Source organism: Zophobas morio, unplaced genomic scaffold (genome assembly GCF_036711695.1).
Source record: "Zophobas morio isolate AGI-343-1 ecotype UQ-CSIRO unplaced genomic scaffold, CSIRO_AGI_Zmor_V1 ptg000002l, whole genome shotgun sequence".
In the NCBI taxonomy this organism is placed as follows: Eukaryota; Metazoa; Arthropoda; class Insecta; order Coleoptera; family Tenebrionidae; genus Zophobas; species Zophobas morio.
Genome location: NW_026972107.1, coordinates 16584208 through 16600774, shown reverse-complemented (window position 1 = coordinate 16600774; position 16567 = coordinate 16584208). Strand labels below are relative to the sequence as shown.

The window sequence follows — 16567 nt, the reverse complement described above, 5'->3', positions numbered from 1 at the left end:
ATACAATCAATGTTGAAGATGAATTTAAAGGAAGCGATACCTCCGATGCTTCCCCAGAGTATGCACACACCCTTAGTTTACTACATTAGTGTACGCTGTTTAGGTTAGTGTATGTCAGGTAACGTTAACACAAAAAGAACTTTCATGTCGACAAAATTTACTCCAAACTCATTGCAAACCGAAATTTTACTGATCGTTCTGATTAAATGACTTAATAATCTGTCTACAACAAGGTTGATGAGGCCAAGAAGTCAAATAAGTAAATTCATTCGTGAGAACTGTAAACTCTGGAGAATGACACAACAGCAGACGTACGTAGATAAATCATTGTAGTTAAAGCCTACAAATGAAAATTGCTAATTTAGCATTTAAACTGTATATTTCACGGACTTTAGATAAAATAAAATAGAAAGGAAGTACCGAAGGCATTATTTGTCATTTTTATTGTTTTTCAGACAATTGTGTAACGATAATATAACAAATACATTCGAACTACGGATAATTAACGTAATGCAGTCTGATCCACTTTTGTTATTATTTTGACGCAAACAAATTGAGGAAGTACAACAGGATAGCGAATCATGGAACAATTAACCTTCGTGTTGACGGGATCTTTTTCTTCCTTTTTTTTAATATAGATTCTGTATATGATTATATACCTACCCTACATTTACTTGTTTTTTTTAACACTTACGTGAGCCCTAAAAAATCTACGTCATCATTTTAGGTTTTATTGCCAACGACTTGCACAAAATAGCCACAAACTTAATATTTTGTCCGCACTAACCCACACCAAGACTCGCGGGAAAATAGTTAATAAACAATTAAAAATTATTTTTTACTCGTGCAAAGTTTTATTTTTCTGGTAATGGTGAAAACATTTTTGTGTTGTTCTTATGTAGGCAAAATGTCAATTTTTTGAAAAAAAAAACAAAAAAACGTTATTTATGTTGTTTACGCAAAACAATCACAGAAAAAGCTAAAAGTACATTTGAGTATAGCTTCGCAATTTTTTTTCACGATTACATAAACTAAACGATCAAAAAATAGAAAGACGCTTCTTTTATAGCGAAGAAAACATATGGTATGTGTATATGTTGCCCAGATACTCCTCCGTATTGTAAATTGCCTATGCCAGTACTTTAAATTAACGTTACGCTACTTGCATAGTTGCAAGGATAGCGTACGAAAACCACTACAGTATCACACCGTTTTTTGGAAAAAAAAAACTTAAAATATAATAGCCTTCGAAACTTGTATACCTTAAATTTGGAAGTTTATTGGAAAAGAAACTATATAAATAATGACCAGAAACTGACTTATGTAAATATAAAAAATAGTTGTTGGTCTATTACTGTTTGGTTGAATAAGCAATTTGATCCTCGTATATTTTGCAATGTCCAATATAACGTGTTAACCCAAACATCCCACCGAAATTAGACAAATTTTTAAAAACCACGAAAAAGTCAAAATTTCGCTTTAAACTGCTATATAGTTTACAAAGAATGGAACCCTAAACTTTAAATAATTCACTTTGTTATTGTCATTTTAAACAAATTTCGAATACTGTCCGCGTCAACATCTTGTCGTGACCAGATTTGAATCAAACTGAATCAAACAGCGGCGCGAAATCACATTTGAATAATTTGAATTTGAGAAAAAAATTCAAACAAAAAAATCGTTAAACATAGGCCTTGTACACGTTTAGTTCTTTTCCTGATAGTTGGTAGCTTGCTAGGGAGTTTTAGTTATAGGGTTGGTTATGAGAGGGCGGCTTGCTAGAAAAGACCGACATGTTGAAAGCATGGTAAAGGTCATTGTGGGTTTTGGTTCGTGAGTGTAGTTAAATTAGTTTAGTTCGCTTGGTAGTTAACAAAAGGGAGGAAGCCTTTGTTTAACGACAATCAATCGTAAAGCCGACGACGCCCAGTTTTCCCCAACACGTGTAGCGAATTCTTCCGGCTTTTTAGTCGGAAAAATGCGACTTTTTAATCGACGCTAACACGTGTAAATTTGATTCATTGTTTGTAAATTCACAGTTCATATTACGAGTTTAATCGTCAACTAGTGTTAACACAACTTAACAATCAGGATTATTTAAATAAACCACTTGCTTGAAGATTTCATGAACTTCACTTAGTCAGGATAAAACCTTTGTTTTTTTAATTACGAATGAGGTTTTTGGATGCATATACGTAAGTGTTACATTATAACACTTCTTAATTCTTCACACAAGATTGCTAATAGTTCATTTACGGCAGTTAAATTAACTAATTCATACTGTGAACAGGTGGGGCTGATACAATAATTTCATCCCTTAGGCAGTTATCATCGTTATTATCATCGTTATCATCACACCACCGAGGCATTTCCTCGCAACGTTAAAGATTGATTACATCACCAAGGTATGTCCTCGCAACCCTAAAGATTGATTACATCACCGAAGCATGTCCTCGCAACGCTAAAGATTGATTACATCACCGAGATATCTCCTCGCAACGTTAAAAATTACATCAACGAGGCATTTCCTTGCAACGTTAAAATTTGCATCACCGAGGCATTTCCTAGCAACGTTAAAATTTGCATCACCGAGGCGTTTTCTCGCAACGTTAAAATTTACATCACCGAGACGCTTATTCCTCGCAACGATGACTGGATATTTTTGTGTTTATTTATTATGTGTTGTTGGGGTAACTAGTTCACGGTATTATAAACTCTCAAAGTAATTTGTTTGTTAAGTAACCAATCACTTGGATCATGACATAATTTGACATAATGTAAACTCTTTATTTTGTTAATATTTTGTTGATGAATGTTTCCATCATATAAATTATCTGATGTCCAATTTTAATCTCACATAAAAATTATTTGTTTTTTAAAATTTCACAAGATTGTATGGCGAATTTAATTGTTGTTTATTGCTGTTTTTGAAACTTTGACACTTGTTTAGTTGTTGTTAATATCAAAGTTATAGGAAATTGGACATTTAAAGTGGAATTGAATTAAATAACACTGAAATAGGTGGCAGAAGCGAAATGCGCGGTTCCTAATTGGGCCGGTGAAATTTATCGCGCCATCTACACAAAAGGCGCAGGTTTGTATAGCATTCAGGGGCGGTCGCGATGTTGTAACGCTGACGGCTTGGTCCAATAGTCGAGACCCAACTGCGGATCTGCGACCGTAACGGCCTGCTCGTACGGCACGTCCGTAATAGAGAGATGCTTTGCGGTAGGCTTGCGATAGATAGAATCACGGTAGCCCTAAACTCCGCTTGTGCTAGAACTATGGGTACTTTTGTTGTGTTTTTTTTAACTGCCATAATTTTAAATTTGACGCCACACGCTTGTAATAACTTGTGTATTTGCATCCAGTTACTTTAATTCAGATTTTCCTTTGTTTCTATTAAATTTGTGATATTCAGATCTTTGCATTGATTGTCAACTCGCGGTTGTCTCTTTCTTTCATATGTTTATGTGTTTCATTTGCGATGTGTTACATATATGTAGGTGAATAAATCATAGGGGGTTTTGGAGCTGAGAAGTGAATGCGATTCGCCCCCCCCCCCTTGGGCAGCTTCTTTTTCTCCTAGAGAGGGCTGCGATTTTTAGCTCCCTCCCAAAAATTCTGTCTCTTATTTCTTGCGCTCTCTACTCGCACGCAGTGTATGCTCACTTGTATTATGAAAGAACGTCTTCCCGCCATTTTTCAAACAACACACAACGTAGGTTTCATTTTGTTAGACGATCACAGCCAAGGCCAAATTTTGAATTTTTCAATTTTTCAATTTATTTTTCAAGTGTCAATTTAAGGCGGGAAGTCGTGATGATGATTAAATGAATCACTGCAAATGCAAAGCCAACAAATCTCCATTACGTCACAATGTAGTAAAATTTTTAAACAACAAAGAATTTGCATCAAACTGAAACCATATCACATACAAACAAAACACATGTTCAACACGATCAAAATCAAAATAAGGTGGCTTGGGAAACACTCAGCATACTTCGACAATAAATGCTCGAATTCAAGTCGCAACAAATTCTTAAACCTGTAAGAACATGAATTTAATGGATAATAATTAATTTTCAAGGTAGTTTCCCTCAATATGGACCAACTCTTTAGATCAATCAATAAATGACACAGACGTGATTAACAAAGACTAAAGTCTGCGTGGTTTCTATGAACATTTATGCATATACGTGCCTGTAAAATTCTATTACAACTTTCAACAGTCAAAAATCTGAACTGTGGAAAACAATAAAAACCAAAGAACTAACACATTCATGTTTACGGCAACAATTCAGATTTGAAAATCGCTAATCAACTACATATATTACTTTAAATTATACTCGGCGAGGCAGACTGTGACGTCGAATGCGATTCTTTTTTTGTTGAACATTTGCTCGTTGATGAAATTATAAACTCAGTTTTACATATAAAATGTTGACACATGTTTACACGTACAAAGAAGATCTCAACATTTGTTGCTTTTTTAGTGATTAAGTGTGTATGTGTCTACCCTGAGACACAGCATTCATCGTCCACGTGTGCGCATATTATCGCACTGAATAATGTGTTGTCTATCCGATTAAATCAAGTTTAAATGGAAAACAAATTATTGTTAATGCAGTTTTAAATATTTCTTATTAATCACTGTATTTTGCTGTGTCAAAATCTTAACTAACAGTGATTATGTCATTATGAAATTACCGTAATTAATTAATTGACACCACCGAGTGAATGTATTACCTACTGTTACCAGGAAAAATGTAAGTAAGTAAGTATGTATTTTACTTATCATCAGCATTCAAACAGTTTTTATTATGTTAATTTAACACGATGTAATTAATAATAATTTAGACGTTAAATACTATTAGCATTATCACCATGAGAATTGTTAATTGCGTTGTTTTAAATTTTCGTTTACTATTCAGAGAGTTTTTTTACCAAAACTACTATTAATCATAAAGTTAAAAATCATCTTCAGCATGTCTTCATCCACTTATACATCACTATACTATTTAGATATGAATTTTGTTTAGATTTTAAAATTCTGATTTTCTTATGCGCATAGTGTGGGTCAAAAACATAATCTTTGTAGGTCATGGAATGTAAATTTTAAGTCGGGTTTGATATTTTCAGTCCTATTTTTATTTATTCAGGGAAACTTACCCACACAGAGGAAGAATTTTCGATAACGACTACATAAATTATTGATATCTTAATAAACAAAATTGGAATCTCTTTTTATTAACATACACAACTACATGGATTTCAGTTAAGTATAGACGCTTTGTTGCATATCTTTCGATCGCTAGCGTTATTAGGTACACCCAATTGATTTTCCGATGAATAAAAACATCTCTATATGTCACTAGTTCAAGTTTTACTTTGATTAATTTGAATGTCTGCGCTGACGATAATCCGAGTAGAAAGCAGCCAACATTCCGTTGATAAATTATTATCACTTGACTAGACGACAATCTATTTGATTAAAAGTTGAGTTAAATTTGTTCATCTACATATATCAAACAATTTTAAATCTTGCAAAAAACTGGTTCATGCTTAAACGTTCAATCCATACATTGTTCTTCATTTCTTTTTGTGTAATAAGTACCAACGTGATTCTTATACAAAATAAATTGTAATGGGATGGCGGTTCCACTTTTTGAACTCCTAATTTATTGGGCGAAGTCATGTCTCTTCTTATGTAGTCAGTCGGCGTGTTCATACAGAACAGCACGACTATTTTTTTTATACCACATTTTTATGATCTTACAATTTTTATACCCAGACTGGATCAGTATCTATGTTCTTTATTTTTGTAATAATAATTCTGCTTCTATGAAGGACATGCCGTTTACATTCTATGTGAAAAAAAAGTTTCACCAAACTGTCAATTTTCTAACGTGATATCTGCAAAAGAAGTGTAAATAAGTCGACCCCTACCCACGAATTTGCTTATCACCTGTGTCACAAACGTTAACACTCTGTAGTGTTGTTTTATCAATTTATCATAAACTGAAGATCGGAAATAGTTACAGAAAAGTGAGAAAACTTGAACTTGAACCATGTGGTAAGACGGAACAAAACCTTGACTAATTCCGGGGTGATTGTGCTGAAGGTAAACCGCACTTCCTAAAGGGTAACTTTTTGCGGATATTAGTTTTAAAAAACACGTCTAACCTTATAGCGAATTTGGAGTTATGTAATTAACCTTGCGTATGGCGTGAAGCGGAATTAGTTAACAAGCGATTTTCATATAATCATTACAAGTAAATAATTGACCATGTAGCTTACAGGTCTATTTGTGAAGGTAGCTTACTTAATATCAAGTTGGACCAAACTACCACCAACGCATACAAACGGCGACGTGATTTACGAAAATTCGTGTTTTATATTTAGGGACTGGTAATTATACAAGCAATAATGAAAACTAAAAATAAATGTCTCGTAAATTATTTCAAGTTTCTCCAAACACTATTGTTAATTATTCGGAAATTGACTTCAAATTTGTCAAATTCAAACTAATTAATACCATGATAAAACCCTTTGTTACTTCTGACTTCCGAAACAATGTCTTTAACCTGTTTGTAAAAGATTAATCTAAGAGTGACAAAAAACAAGATAAAATAGTTTACTCACACGAAGCAGTATTTATTCGACACAAATTAATTTTAACAAAGTATTAAGTAAATACGGAAATGTGTCAAAGAAACGTTTTAACAAATAATTATTCAAAATATTAACTTCTGAAGATGATATATTTGCATATAACTCCGATAATAATCACTGTTGAAAAAAATTATGACCTGTGGAGATACACACATCATCGCAATTTACTATTTTACTACATCGGATAGGTCATTATCGTAAATGAAATGATAACGACATAGTTACCTATATACTTAAAAAAAAAATTAGTAACATGATAAGTAAATTGCTTATTGTTTCAATTTAATTAATCCCAATTATAACATCATTAGTTGAGTACATTACCCGTAACGATGATGCCTGTCTGTAGATAATCTTCTGGTCAGTGCCACAAATTAAAATAATTTTTTATAACTACATAACGTAACGTGATACGAGGTAATAACGAACAAAAAAACAGAAAAGATTTTTTATTACAAGTAACTCTTTGAATAACTGAAAAGTCGTTAAAATTTTTTGATCCGCTAAGTAATTAAAATATAAAATTCTATCACAATTAAGTCTATTTTTACATACAAAAATATCTTATTGGCAACTGTGGCTTACTTACACCGCCAAATTACAATCTAAAAGTGACTAGCTGAAACTGAACTGTGTACAAATGATCATAAATTAAAAATCTCTATCATACTTTAAAATAATACGACATAAAAAAGTCATTAATACCAAATCATAAACTAGCTTCACAAGCACACACATTAAAACCTCATTAGGAAGGTAGTCTTTGGTTCTAAAATAAATTAATGAATGCGTGATACAATTCATTAAAATTAACTAATGTTCAGCGTTTGTTTAATTTAATCCATAGAGTTAGATAAGTAGCGGCATGCATTAAGCACCATATCACCACTATCACAGAAATGTTTGAGACCAAATCTACGTCCATAATATCCATTTCTTTCAAGAAATTTGTTGGGTCGGAATAGTGACAATAAAGGGCCTCTTCAGGACAGTCGAGCTTCTGTCGATTGAGACCATAGATGGAATAAACAATTCCCTGAAATCCTGCTCTGTAATAACTGACATGAAACATCCACCGGAAGAAAATAGGAGTATCGAAATATCGTATACAGAATCCAAAAACGGAAAACAAACAAGCGATTACGGGACCCAAAAATACTGCTACCTGTAAAACAAAAAAATTAACGACTGAAGCGATTTTATTTTGTTTGTCATACTTTGATTGGGGTTGTAGCTCCAATGAAGTAACCCCACGACTGTGCACATAAAGTCGATAATATACAGAAGAGTACGAAGAGGTACAGGCGAAAATTAACTGGCTGAGCCGTCAGCCAATAACTAATCGCAATATATGTTAAGGTACAAATTACCTAAAAAAATTGTATAAATCATTTGTAGTTACAAAAACTGAATAGCTTACTTGAAATGGAATCTCAATTAATATCACAGAGAGTAAATAAGGAGTTAACTTATACCATCTATTAAAGTGTTCTCTGGTCAGTATTTTCATTTCTAAGGGAACTAAATTTTTGCTCTTAACTTAAATCACGGACGACTGTGTATATAACTTACAGGATATGGTAACAGACATTTTTCCAGTGTAAACATTTAGTAGCAGTGAACCATAAAGGTAAACATAGTTTGCCAAAATCGTGTTTGCTCCCATTCCAACGCCCTTGTAAAGATATCCAAAAATGATTCCTATAGCCACGTGTGCCAAAAGTCGATTGATAAAATATAACTGAAACGTGTAAATCAATGTCATAATTTGTTATCAACAACTTCGTGAACTTACGTAACCCCTTTTTGTCGTCAACAAATTTCGTTTGTATAATAATAAAAACTGCATCACGACCGCTGCGGGTAGCGGCGACTTCTCATAAATAGGTTTCTCTTCCGCCTCATCTTGTTCAATTACACTACGAGACATTGACTCTTTCTCTACGAAGAAATAATAATGAATAAACACAGATAGAAAGTCATTGAACTTGATCATAAAATTGAATTGACAGTCATGGTCATAATCTCCGAAATTATTTTTATGTACATTTTTTGTACCAAAATTTTCCATATATAATTAATTCGTCGGAAGTAATAATTTATTGAAGGAAGTCGACTGTTACGATTGGGAAAGTTGTAGTCTTTTCACTGCAGTACTAACCTTTGGGACTTTCGCCGATCGAGTCCAAACGTTTAACTTTCGCTGCTTCTGCAAGCATGTTTATGTCTGTACCATATTCACCAATGGCTACTTCCATCACTGTGACCATAGAGTTAGATTTTGACGCCACTTATGGAAACTTACTTACGGAAATCGGCAGGATTGTGATAAGGCGGGCAGGTCAAACCAATATTAGAAAGGTGTGGTACCAGGTCCTTTATAGTTCCGTCGTAAATACATCGACCATCAGAGAGAGCATACAGTTTGTCGAACATTTCAAAAATTAAAGCCGAAGGTTGATGAATTGTGCAAATAATGGTTCTACCTTCCTGGGCCAAACGTTTCAACAAGTAGATGCATTGAGTACACGACAAGCTATCCAATCCCCTGAAACATAATTTCTAGCATTGAAAAGCTAGTAATTGTCGCTATTAATTTAATTTATTGCAATGCAATTCTTCGATAACTTTACGACACCGTTTATGCTATTAAAAACACATGAATGTGGCTAATTGCAACTTACGTGGTAGGTTCATCCAAGTATAAAATCGGAGGATTACTGAGTAATTCTAGAGCTACCGCTAACCGTTTCCTTTGACCTCCTGACAGACGTGCCGTTAAGGTATGCTGGCTGCTTTCTAAACCCAGTATTTCCAAAAGTTCTATTACCTGTAAAAATTTCTGCTGTAGTCACAAGCGAGTGAACTCAGCTTCTTACAAATCTGTTGCAATCCGGCAAATTTAGACATAGCGTATTTTGAAATTCAGTTAAATTAACCACGATAAGCAATCTAGAAAGTCTGTACCAAATCTAGCGATCGTGACCTTACACCTTACATGTGAAAAAATACAAAGAATACTGATATCAAAATCTCGAGAAATAACCTTGTAAGACACTACTTCCTTATTTTCAGATAATTCTAGACGCAAATTTAGTGTTGTACTGATGTTGATACAAAGGTCACAAAAATCGTCGACTGTAGATTAGGAAATGAAGCAGGAAATTGCTTCTTGATCGATGGAAATTTTTTTACACACGCGGAAGCTGGCTGGCATTGAAAGGCTCGAAAATATTTCCACCTCTGAGATGATCGTATTTTTACCTGTTGTTTTTTATACTCTGTGGAAACTGTATATCCTAGTTTCAGATGGGCAGCGAAGGTCATGGCTTCCTGTACGGTCAAACCCATCCGGAGTTCTTCATCCTGAGGTATGTAAGCTGATAGTTTCCGGAATCGTGGACTCTGATCTCGCACGACATCGTTGAGTTTGACAGCACCGCTGCTGCCGCGGGTTCTAAATGAGATATAATTAAATCATCTTTACGTTTAAGGTCGTTGCAGTGAAAGTATTGTGGGAAATAACGGTCATAAACAAGTTTGTATAAATGAAATTAAAAACGAGAGTGCTTCACACTACTAAGGTCAAAGTACTCAGGACTGCAACGTTATGTCATAGTAAATAATTATAAATAATCAATGGCAAACTAAAGAATCTATGTTAAGTCAACAAGTAAAAATCGAGTTTAAACTATGACGAGAAAGTGTGTGTGTCATTTTTCATCTTAAGTCCAAAATAATAGAAAGCTTATTTCGTCTACGAAAATTCTTTCCATTGCGTTAAGCAAGACTACTAAAAGGATAATTTCGGCTTAGTCGTCTTGTAGTGATTTCGTAAACATCAGTAAAGTTGTCCTTGAGGGACTATTAACGTTTTCACAATTTTTTATTAGCACTCTAAGATTTTGGCTGTGGCTGGTAGATAAACAACAATTAAAGAACAAAGCGCTGTAAATCAGTACTAAGCAATTATGATGTATTAGCATCTAGCTAGGCCACTGTCATTCACCGTCTTTCGTGTCTCCGCACAATTTTATTTCTCAATTCCTCTTGCAAATTTTTTTTATTAAATTTTGCAACATGCATGGAGGTCAAACGTGATGCTAGTACGTTGAACTTGTTTAATTAATTTCCCAACAACTTTCTCCATTTATTGGATCTGTTCAATTAATTTACTTACGTGAAGCCGGCTAAAATGTTGAGTAAGGTTGTCTTGCCAGCTCCGGATGGTCCCATTATTACCGAAATTTCTCCAGCTTTGAACTGCCCAGAAACTCCATGCAGAATTTGCTTGTTTTCTGTTAAATAATTGCAAAATTATTATTTACAGTACAACAAAGCTCTAATGAATATGCGTTCAGCGTTCAAGGGTAAGTATGCAGGCGCGTGTATTCTGTCATTATTTTTAACGAAAAATTTTGCATTCGTGTTTATTTATAAACATCAAATGGGTACTTTGATACTATCAGTTTGTAGGCGTGTTATGATAATTGTTACTCTTTTCGTTGATTCATCGTCACAGGACGTTAGTGAATCATCGGTCATCAAACATGACGTGGAGAAATGAAATTATTCACCACTTTCGTGATCTATCTTAGTTTTATGAATTTCGCTGCTTAGGTAACAACGAGTTTAAACATCAGAGTTCAATGTTCCATTGAGCTCTAACTTGTAGTTTCTTGCTGTTATTGTTATCATTATTAAAAACCTTCGACCATAACAACTTGAAACAGAAAAAAAAGACAGCAAGAGCATCTTATGCATAGTTTCTAAGAAAACTTTCTTTTCAACTAGGCTACATCACTGGAAATAAGCTTTTTCGCAAAGTTTGTGACTCTGCTTTAACTTCAATATGTTTGTCCTTTTTGAGCAAAATTTTTTCTATTAGTAGTGATTGTTCTATAATGTTGAAATTATAAGAAAAAGTTGGATGTCTAACGTGTGGCGTACCATTTTTAGACAATTATTATGTAAGAATCAGGGCAAGGGTCCAAGTATATACCAAAAAGTGCAAAATTAAAGGTAATTTTGCACTTTTTAGTATATACTTATATTCATTGAGTCAAAATCAGTAAAAATTTGGTCGGAATATATTTCTTATTACACAAAGCATTCATTACAATTAGTTATATTACAAATTAAAAATACCGTTTAAGCAGTCAAAAAAAAACTTATTTGAGACATTTTTGACTTATTACTGATGAATTTTATATTATTTAAATTTATAACGCAAAACAAAATTGGTTACGTGCAAAAATTTGTTTTTATTCATTAGTTCGTTGGAAATGATGGATTATTGTTGCAATAAATTAACAAACTGACGCTGATGTTTACCATTTTCAAAAAATTATATTTCCCCAGAATATAATTTTGTGGTTTATTAACATAGCAAAAATTTTAAATTTACATATAAAGCTTCGTGCGACCTGAACATTATGATCAAGCGATATACCATTGACGTCAAAGAAATCAGTTTAAAAACGCCACAGGTGACATACAACGCAAAACATTCATCATTCCAGAATACTGGTTTTTCGTTATTATGAAACCAATTTTTTTTTTATTTTATTAAAATTAAAAATAACTACACTGTGACGTCCATGCAGTTCTTGTTATAAGCAATAAATTCAAGAGAACATGAAGGCAGTAAATGTGTAGCAGACATATTAAGTTTTGTACAAAACATGATGATAAATAAAAAACATATCTAGTAAGAGTTTTTTGTTTTGCGAAGCAATATAATTATAAGTAATAAAAAAATTATAGTTTTCAAAAATTTTGATTTAAATTGTAATAACCAGTGTGTCGTGTTTCTTTTTGATGATACAAAAGATGCGAGATGACGTAAAGCTTTTCAACATCTTAATAAAAAGAAAGCCTGTCCGATTCGGTGTGTTTCAGAAGAAAGCCTGTGATTTTCAAAATTTTTTCAGATATTTTTATTATTGTTTTTTCTTGCATTGCAAGGACGACAGTCGTGAGCACATGAGACATTTTTACACTATTTATTAATTAGTTTGGTTCAGCATCTTTTGAAATGTGACTATTTCAAAAAATATTTATATTCGATATTGGGTATAGGTAATTCCGGTTCATAAAAAGCGCAGCCTCACGTGTTTGTTTTTTTTGTTTTTGTTTTTACCTAAATATCACATATTTGCAAAACATATTATTTTACATTAAATCTAAGCGAATGTAACAACCAGTTTTTTAATGACGCACATGAGTAAGCAAACCCAAAATACAAATCACTTGATATTTTATTAATAGTTAGAAATTTAATTAACGGATGTGGTCGTAAAACTTTAATTTCGTCCAAAACTTGTTTAAAAACAAAAAAAAGATTTTTAGTTAGCTACTATTAGTTCTTAAAATACGTGCAAGGTTATAAAAAAAATGCAATTAAAAAGCGTAAGTTTGTTCTCTGATCGAAAATTCGCATTTGTATCATATTTCTTAATTAGCCACTTCTTCAGATTTTTGGAATATGAAGCAAAGCTTGCCACGTTCAGTTATATTCTATGCTTTTCTTGCAAATTAAATCAAGGATTTAAGAATCCCACCTGTTATCTGCGTAGTTGCAATTTATAGCACACACTTATCTCATCAAATCGCTAAATAAAAATAAACTTGAATTTTTGGATAGGTTTACATAATTTTGCAAACAAGTTTTCGTGTTTTTTTTACAATTTTGGTAGAAGAGCTCGAAGTGTTGATTCCCGAAATTATTTAATAACTTATTAAGTTATTACTAAGTACATTTGTATGAATTATGCTGATTTTTGGTTCACCAAGCAAATGAAGCAAGATTGAATCCAATTTAAAATAACTGAAGCAGGTTTGTGGCATTTTATGAAAGTATAAATGTGTGTTTTTGTAAAATTGACCAACAAGCAACTTTTTTCTGTCTACAGCAATATTAAAAACAAGATACATATTTTCGCAAAAACAAGATTATGTTTCAGTATTATTCATACTACAAACTTATTTCTTAAATTTCGCAGACAAAAAAAATAACTGAAGCGTTGATTTGTCAAAGTGAAGAAACAGAATTGACAATAATAAATCAGTACAAAGCAGTTTTATTGTTTTCAAATAATTTTTCTACATTTAAAATACTCACTTCGTGCACTAGTTACTGTTTACTTAAAAAAAAAGAAACAAAATCCATAAATCATTAGAGCGTAGAGATACAAGTCTTTTGACGTTTTTAAATGTAATAGTGTCACTTCTTTTCCTGATTAAAATTTAGTTTTAAATAAATAAAATAGCGAGTCTTAACAGTTTAGCAAATTAATTTTAAAAATGCAGTGGGTAAACTGAAGTTATCTTGTTGATTTAATTTTCAAGTCGTCACTGACATGGTTTTCACACAATACCTAATCTAAATAATGTATTTACTGACCATTAACTTTAGTGATGAAAATCACACTATTGAGCCATAAAACGCATAAATAAATAAATTCATCATATCGTGTATTGTGTGCTTTATGCGTGAATATTTTCAATCAAGAATTCAAAAATAGTTCTTGCCATATAATTACAAATAATAATTAGTAAGTAACTGTGAATTAATGAAATACTGACCACAGTTTTGGTGTTAATAAATGGAAAACGAGCAGGAAAGTGTAAAGAAAAGAAAAAGCAAAGAGACTTTTTAATCAAAGTAGCACACAGAATGAAAACTACTGTATGACTTAGTTATGAAAGAATAAAAACGAATACGAACTAACCTTTAGAAGAAACAAACCAAACCAAAGCAAAAAAAGTTACTGAGATTTTGCATAGTTAACACGAACAGAATGTCAGTTAGTTCAAATGAGAAGAAAATAAAATCAACTATTATTAAAACTAAAATATTAAGTAATTGTATTACGAATCATTGCAAAATACTTTTGCTTTCTTCAAATACCTTTACGACCCCTATATTTATTTTTTACATTAATTACTGAATAAAATGTTTTAAATCTGGAAATCAGATATCCGTTAGTAGTGTACGTCAGAGTCGTAAAAATGACATATAAATATACCATTTATTGAGTTAATTAGTTCTGAAGTTTTAAGAAAGCTTTATACTTAAATTAGAAATAAAACTTGATTTTATCCGTTATCTTTATTTTATTTATTATCTGTATTATTTATTTACGCTTTCATTCGCTTTTTTATGTAATATACTTTATTTAGGCGAAGTTTCAACTCCAATTCCTAATTATAAATATTTAAAACTTTCTAGTTCTATTAGGTAAAAATATTAGTCAATTCAACTCCATGGGATAAATTCCTGAAACTTATACTCGTATTGCTAAAAAAGTATTTCTGAGTACATTTTTCAAACGATAAAAATTTGTTATTTAACAGAAGACAAACTTTCCTGATAGTATTAAAACATGTATTGTTATTATGCTGAATTTTTTTATTAAACAAGTCATTGATAAACCTTCCCCTTTTTTAGTTTTTGGAATGCCTTTTTTAAGGACTTTTTTATGATAAGAAATTGTTTATCAAGATAAGTATTCTCACTTATCTATCTTTTTTTGTGATGGTCATGGTATGTGATTTCTCTGACAAATCTATCATACTCGATCTTAATTTTCAATTATCGCAGTGTGGAATTTATCGCTGCAATATCAGTTAATCAAACACAAGCATTTCTCGTCTTAACAGAAACTTAGTCAAGCATAACTAGTTGCTTAATTACACAAAAATTTTAAACTGAAGCCTAAATGATTACACAAGTCTGCACGTGTACATTTACTTACAAAAAGTACCTGTTGTTTGGGCAACCAACCAATTAATTTTCGCAAAAACTTGTATTAATTTACTGTGTAAAAACCTAGATGTTTATTAAAACATCGGTACAAAATATTAATATTAATGGTGCGAACGGTTGGCGAGTTTTTTAAACCATGAAAAACGAGTTCTTTAAATAATACAATAGAGAAGATAGAATAAGCCACACGGGTTTTCCGAGGAGAAAGTAGAATGCAATAACCTGTTCTTGCATTCTGCAGCTTCACAACCCGCCCCTTGTCCGTGAACAGATGATACTTCTAATCTGGCGCGTGAAACTAATACACATAGCAGACAAGGTTTATTTTTATTCACACACCAAGTGCGTGCGAATAGACTGTAAAAAAAGATTAATTTTACGTAAACACAAACACAGGTTAACGCATTTTTTATCTACTTTCTCCGCTTGTAAATTTTCGCGTAAAACGTTGTCATTGAACCTCCTAACGGGGTCTCTTACGAAATTAGCAAAACCAATACTGTGCAGCTTTGGCTGTGACATGGTTTAGGGGCATTGATTGCACATACACGTGAGTGTTTGGACGGGAGGAAGAAAGTTGTTGCATTTACCTTTTTGAAAGCGGGTCATGGACCAACTCCATGTGGTATATGTGATGTTTTCAAATTCCACATGTACGGCTTGTTTTTTCGGAAACCGGTGTCTTTTGACGCAGTCCTTGTTGTCCCAGAGGAATTTGGTGTCGGCGTCGCGAGTCGCGGCGTCGTTATTATTAGCAGATGCGAATTTCAGCGAGGATGCACTTTGACAACACTTCGCGGGGCTCGTACTTAAAATTGTTTCTTCTTTTGTGGTCATCTTCATTCACTGTTGAGTCATTCCGTCTAAACAAAAAACAATGCACTGTGGTGATGCAGCGAATGATTATTTGTAGACACCGCACAGCGGAGCGATTTACTTAAACTGACGCTCCACTATCATGAAAACGCTTTATACTCTCCCTGCCTATTCAGAGCCGAAACTCAGTGTTCAGGGCTTGGGGTTTTATCAGATGTTTGATATTACGTATTATTAGTTTATGTTGTCGACCCGACACTATACTACTAGAGTGTTCCTGTAGACTACTGAAACAATATTTTGACA

The 16567-nt window shown here is 32.8% G+C and overlaps 1 protein-coding gene across 3 annotated transcripts in view; it reads right to left on the bottom strand.

Annotated features, from left to right (window-relative positions):
- Window positions 1-7109: 7109 nt before the first annotated feature.
- LOC135129137 (uncharacterized protein) overlaps window positions 7110-16567 on the bottom strand; it is a 35994-nt gene continuing 26536 nt past the window's right edge. For 2 of the 3 annotated variants that reach the window (XM_064056235.1, XM_064056238.1), the window contains exons 2-12: window positions 16036-16308; window positions 10856-10973; window positions 9940-10132; window positions 9360-9505; window positions 8985-9223; window positions 8837-8935; window positions 8471-8616; window positions 8248-8416; window positions 8096-8196; window positions 7893-8045; window positions 7110-7840 (exon numbers count right to left, since the gene is read on the bottom strand). In XM_064056235.1, coding sequence (XP_063912305.1) covers window positions 7496-7840; window positions 7893-8045; window positions 8096-8196; window positions 8248-8416; window positions 8471-8616; window positions 8837-8935; window positions 8985-9223; window positions 9360-9505; window positions 9940-10132; window positions 10856-10973; window positions 16036-16288 — 1962 coding nt within the window. In that variant the 5' untranslated portion in view covers window positions 16289-16308 and the 3' untranslated portion in view covers window positions 7110-7495. Of the gene's footprint in view, window positions 7841-7892; window positions 8046-8095; window positions 8197-8247; window positions 8417-8470; window positions 8617-8836; window positions 8936-8984; window positions 9224-9359; window positions 9506-9939; window positions 10133-10855; window positions 10974-16035; window positions 16492-16567 lie in introns of those variants that run through there. The other variant, XM_064056225.1, reaches the window with a different exon arrangement.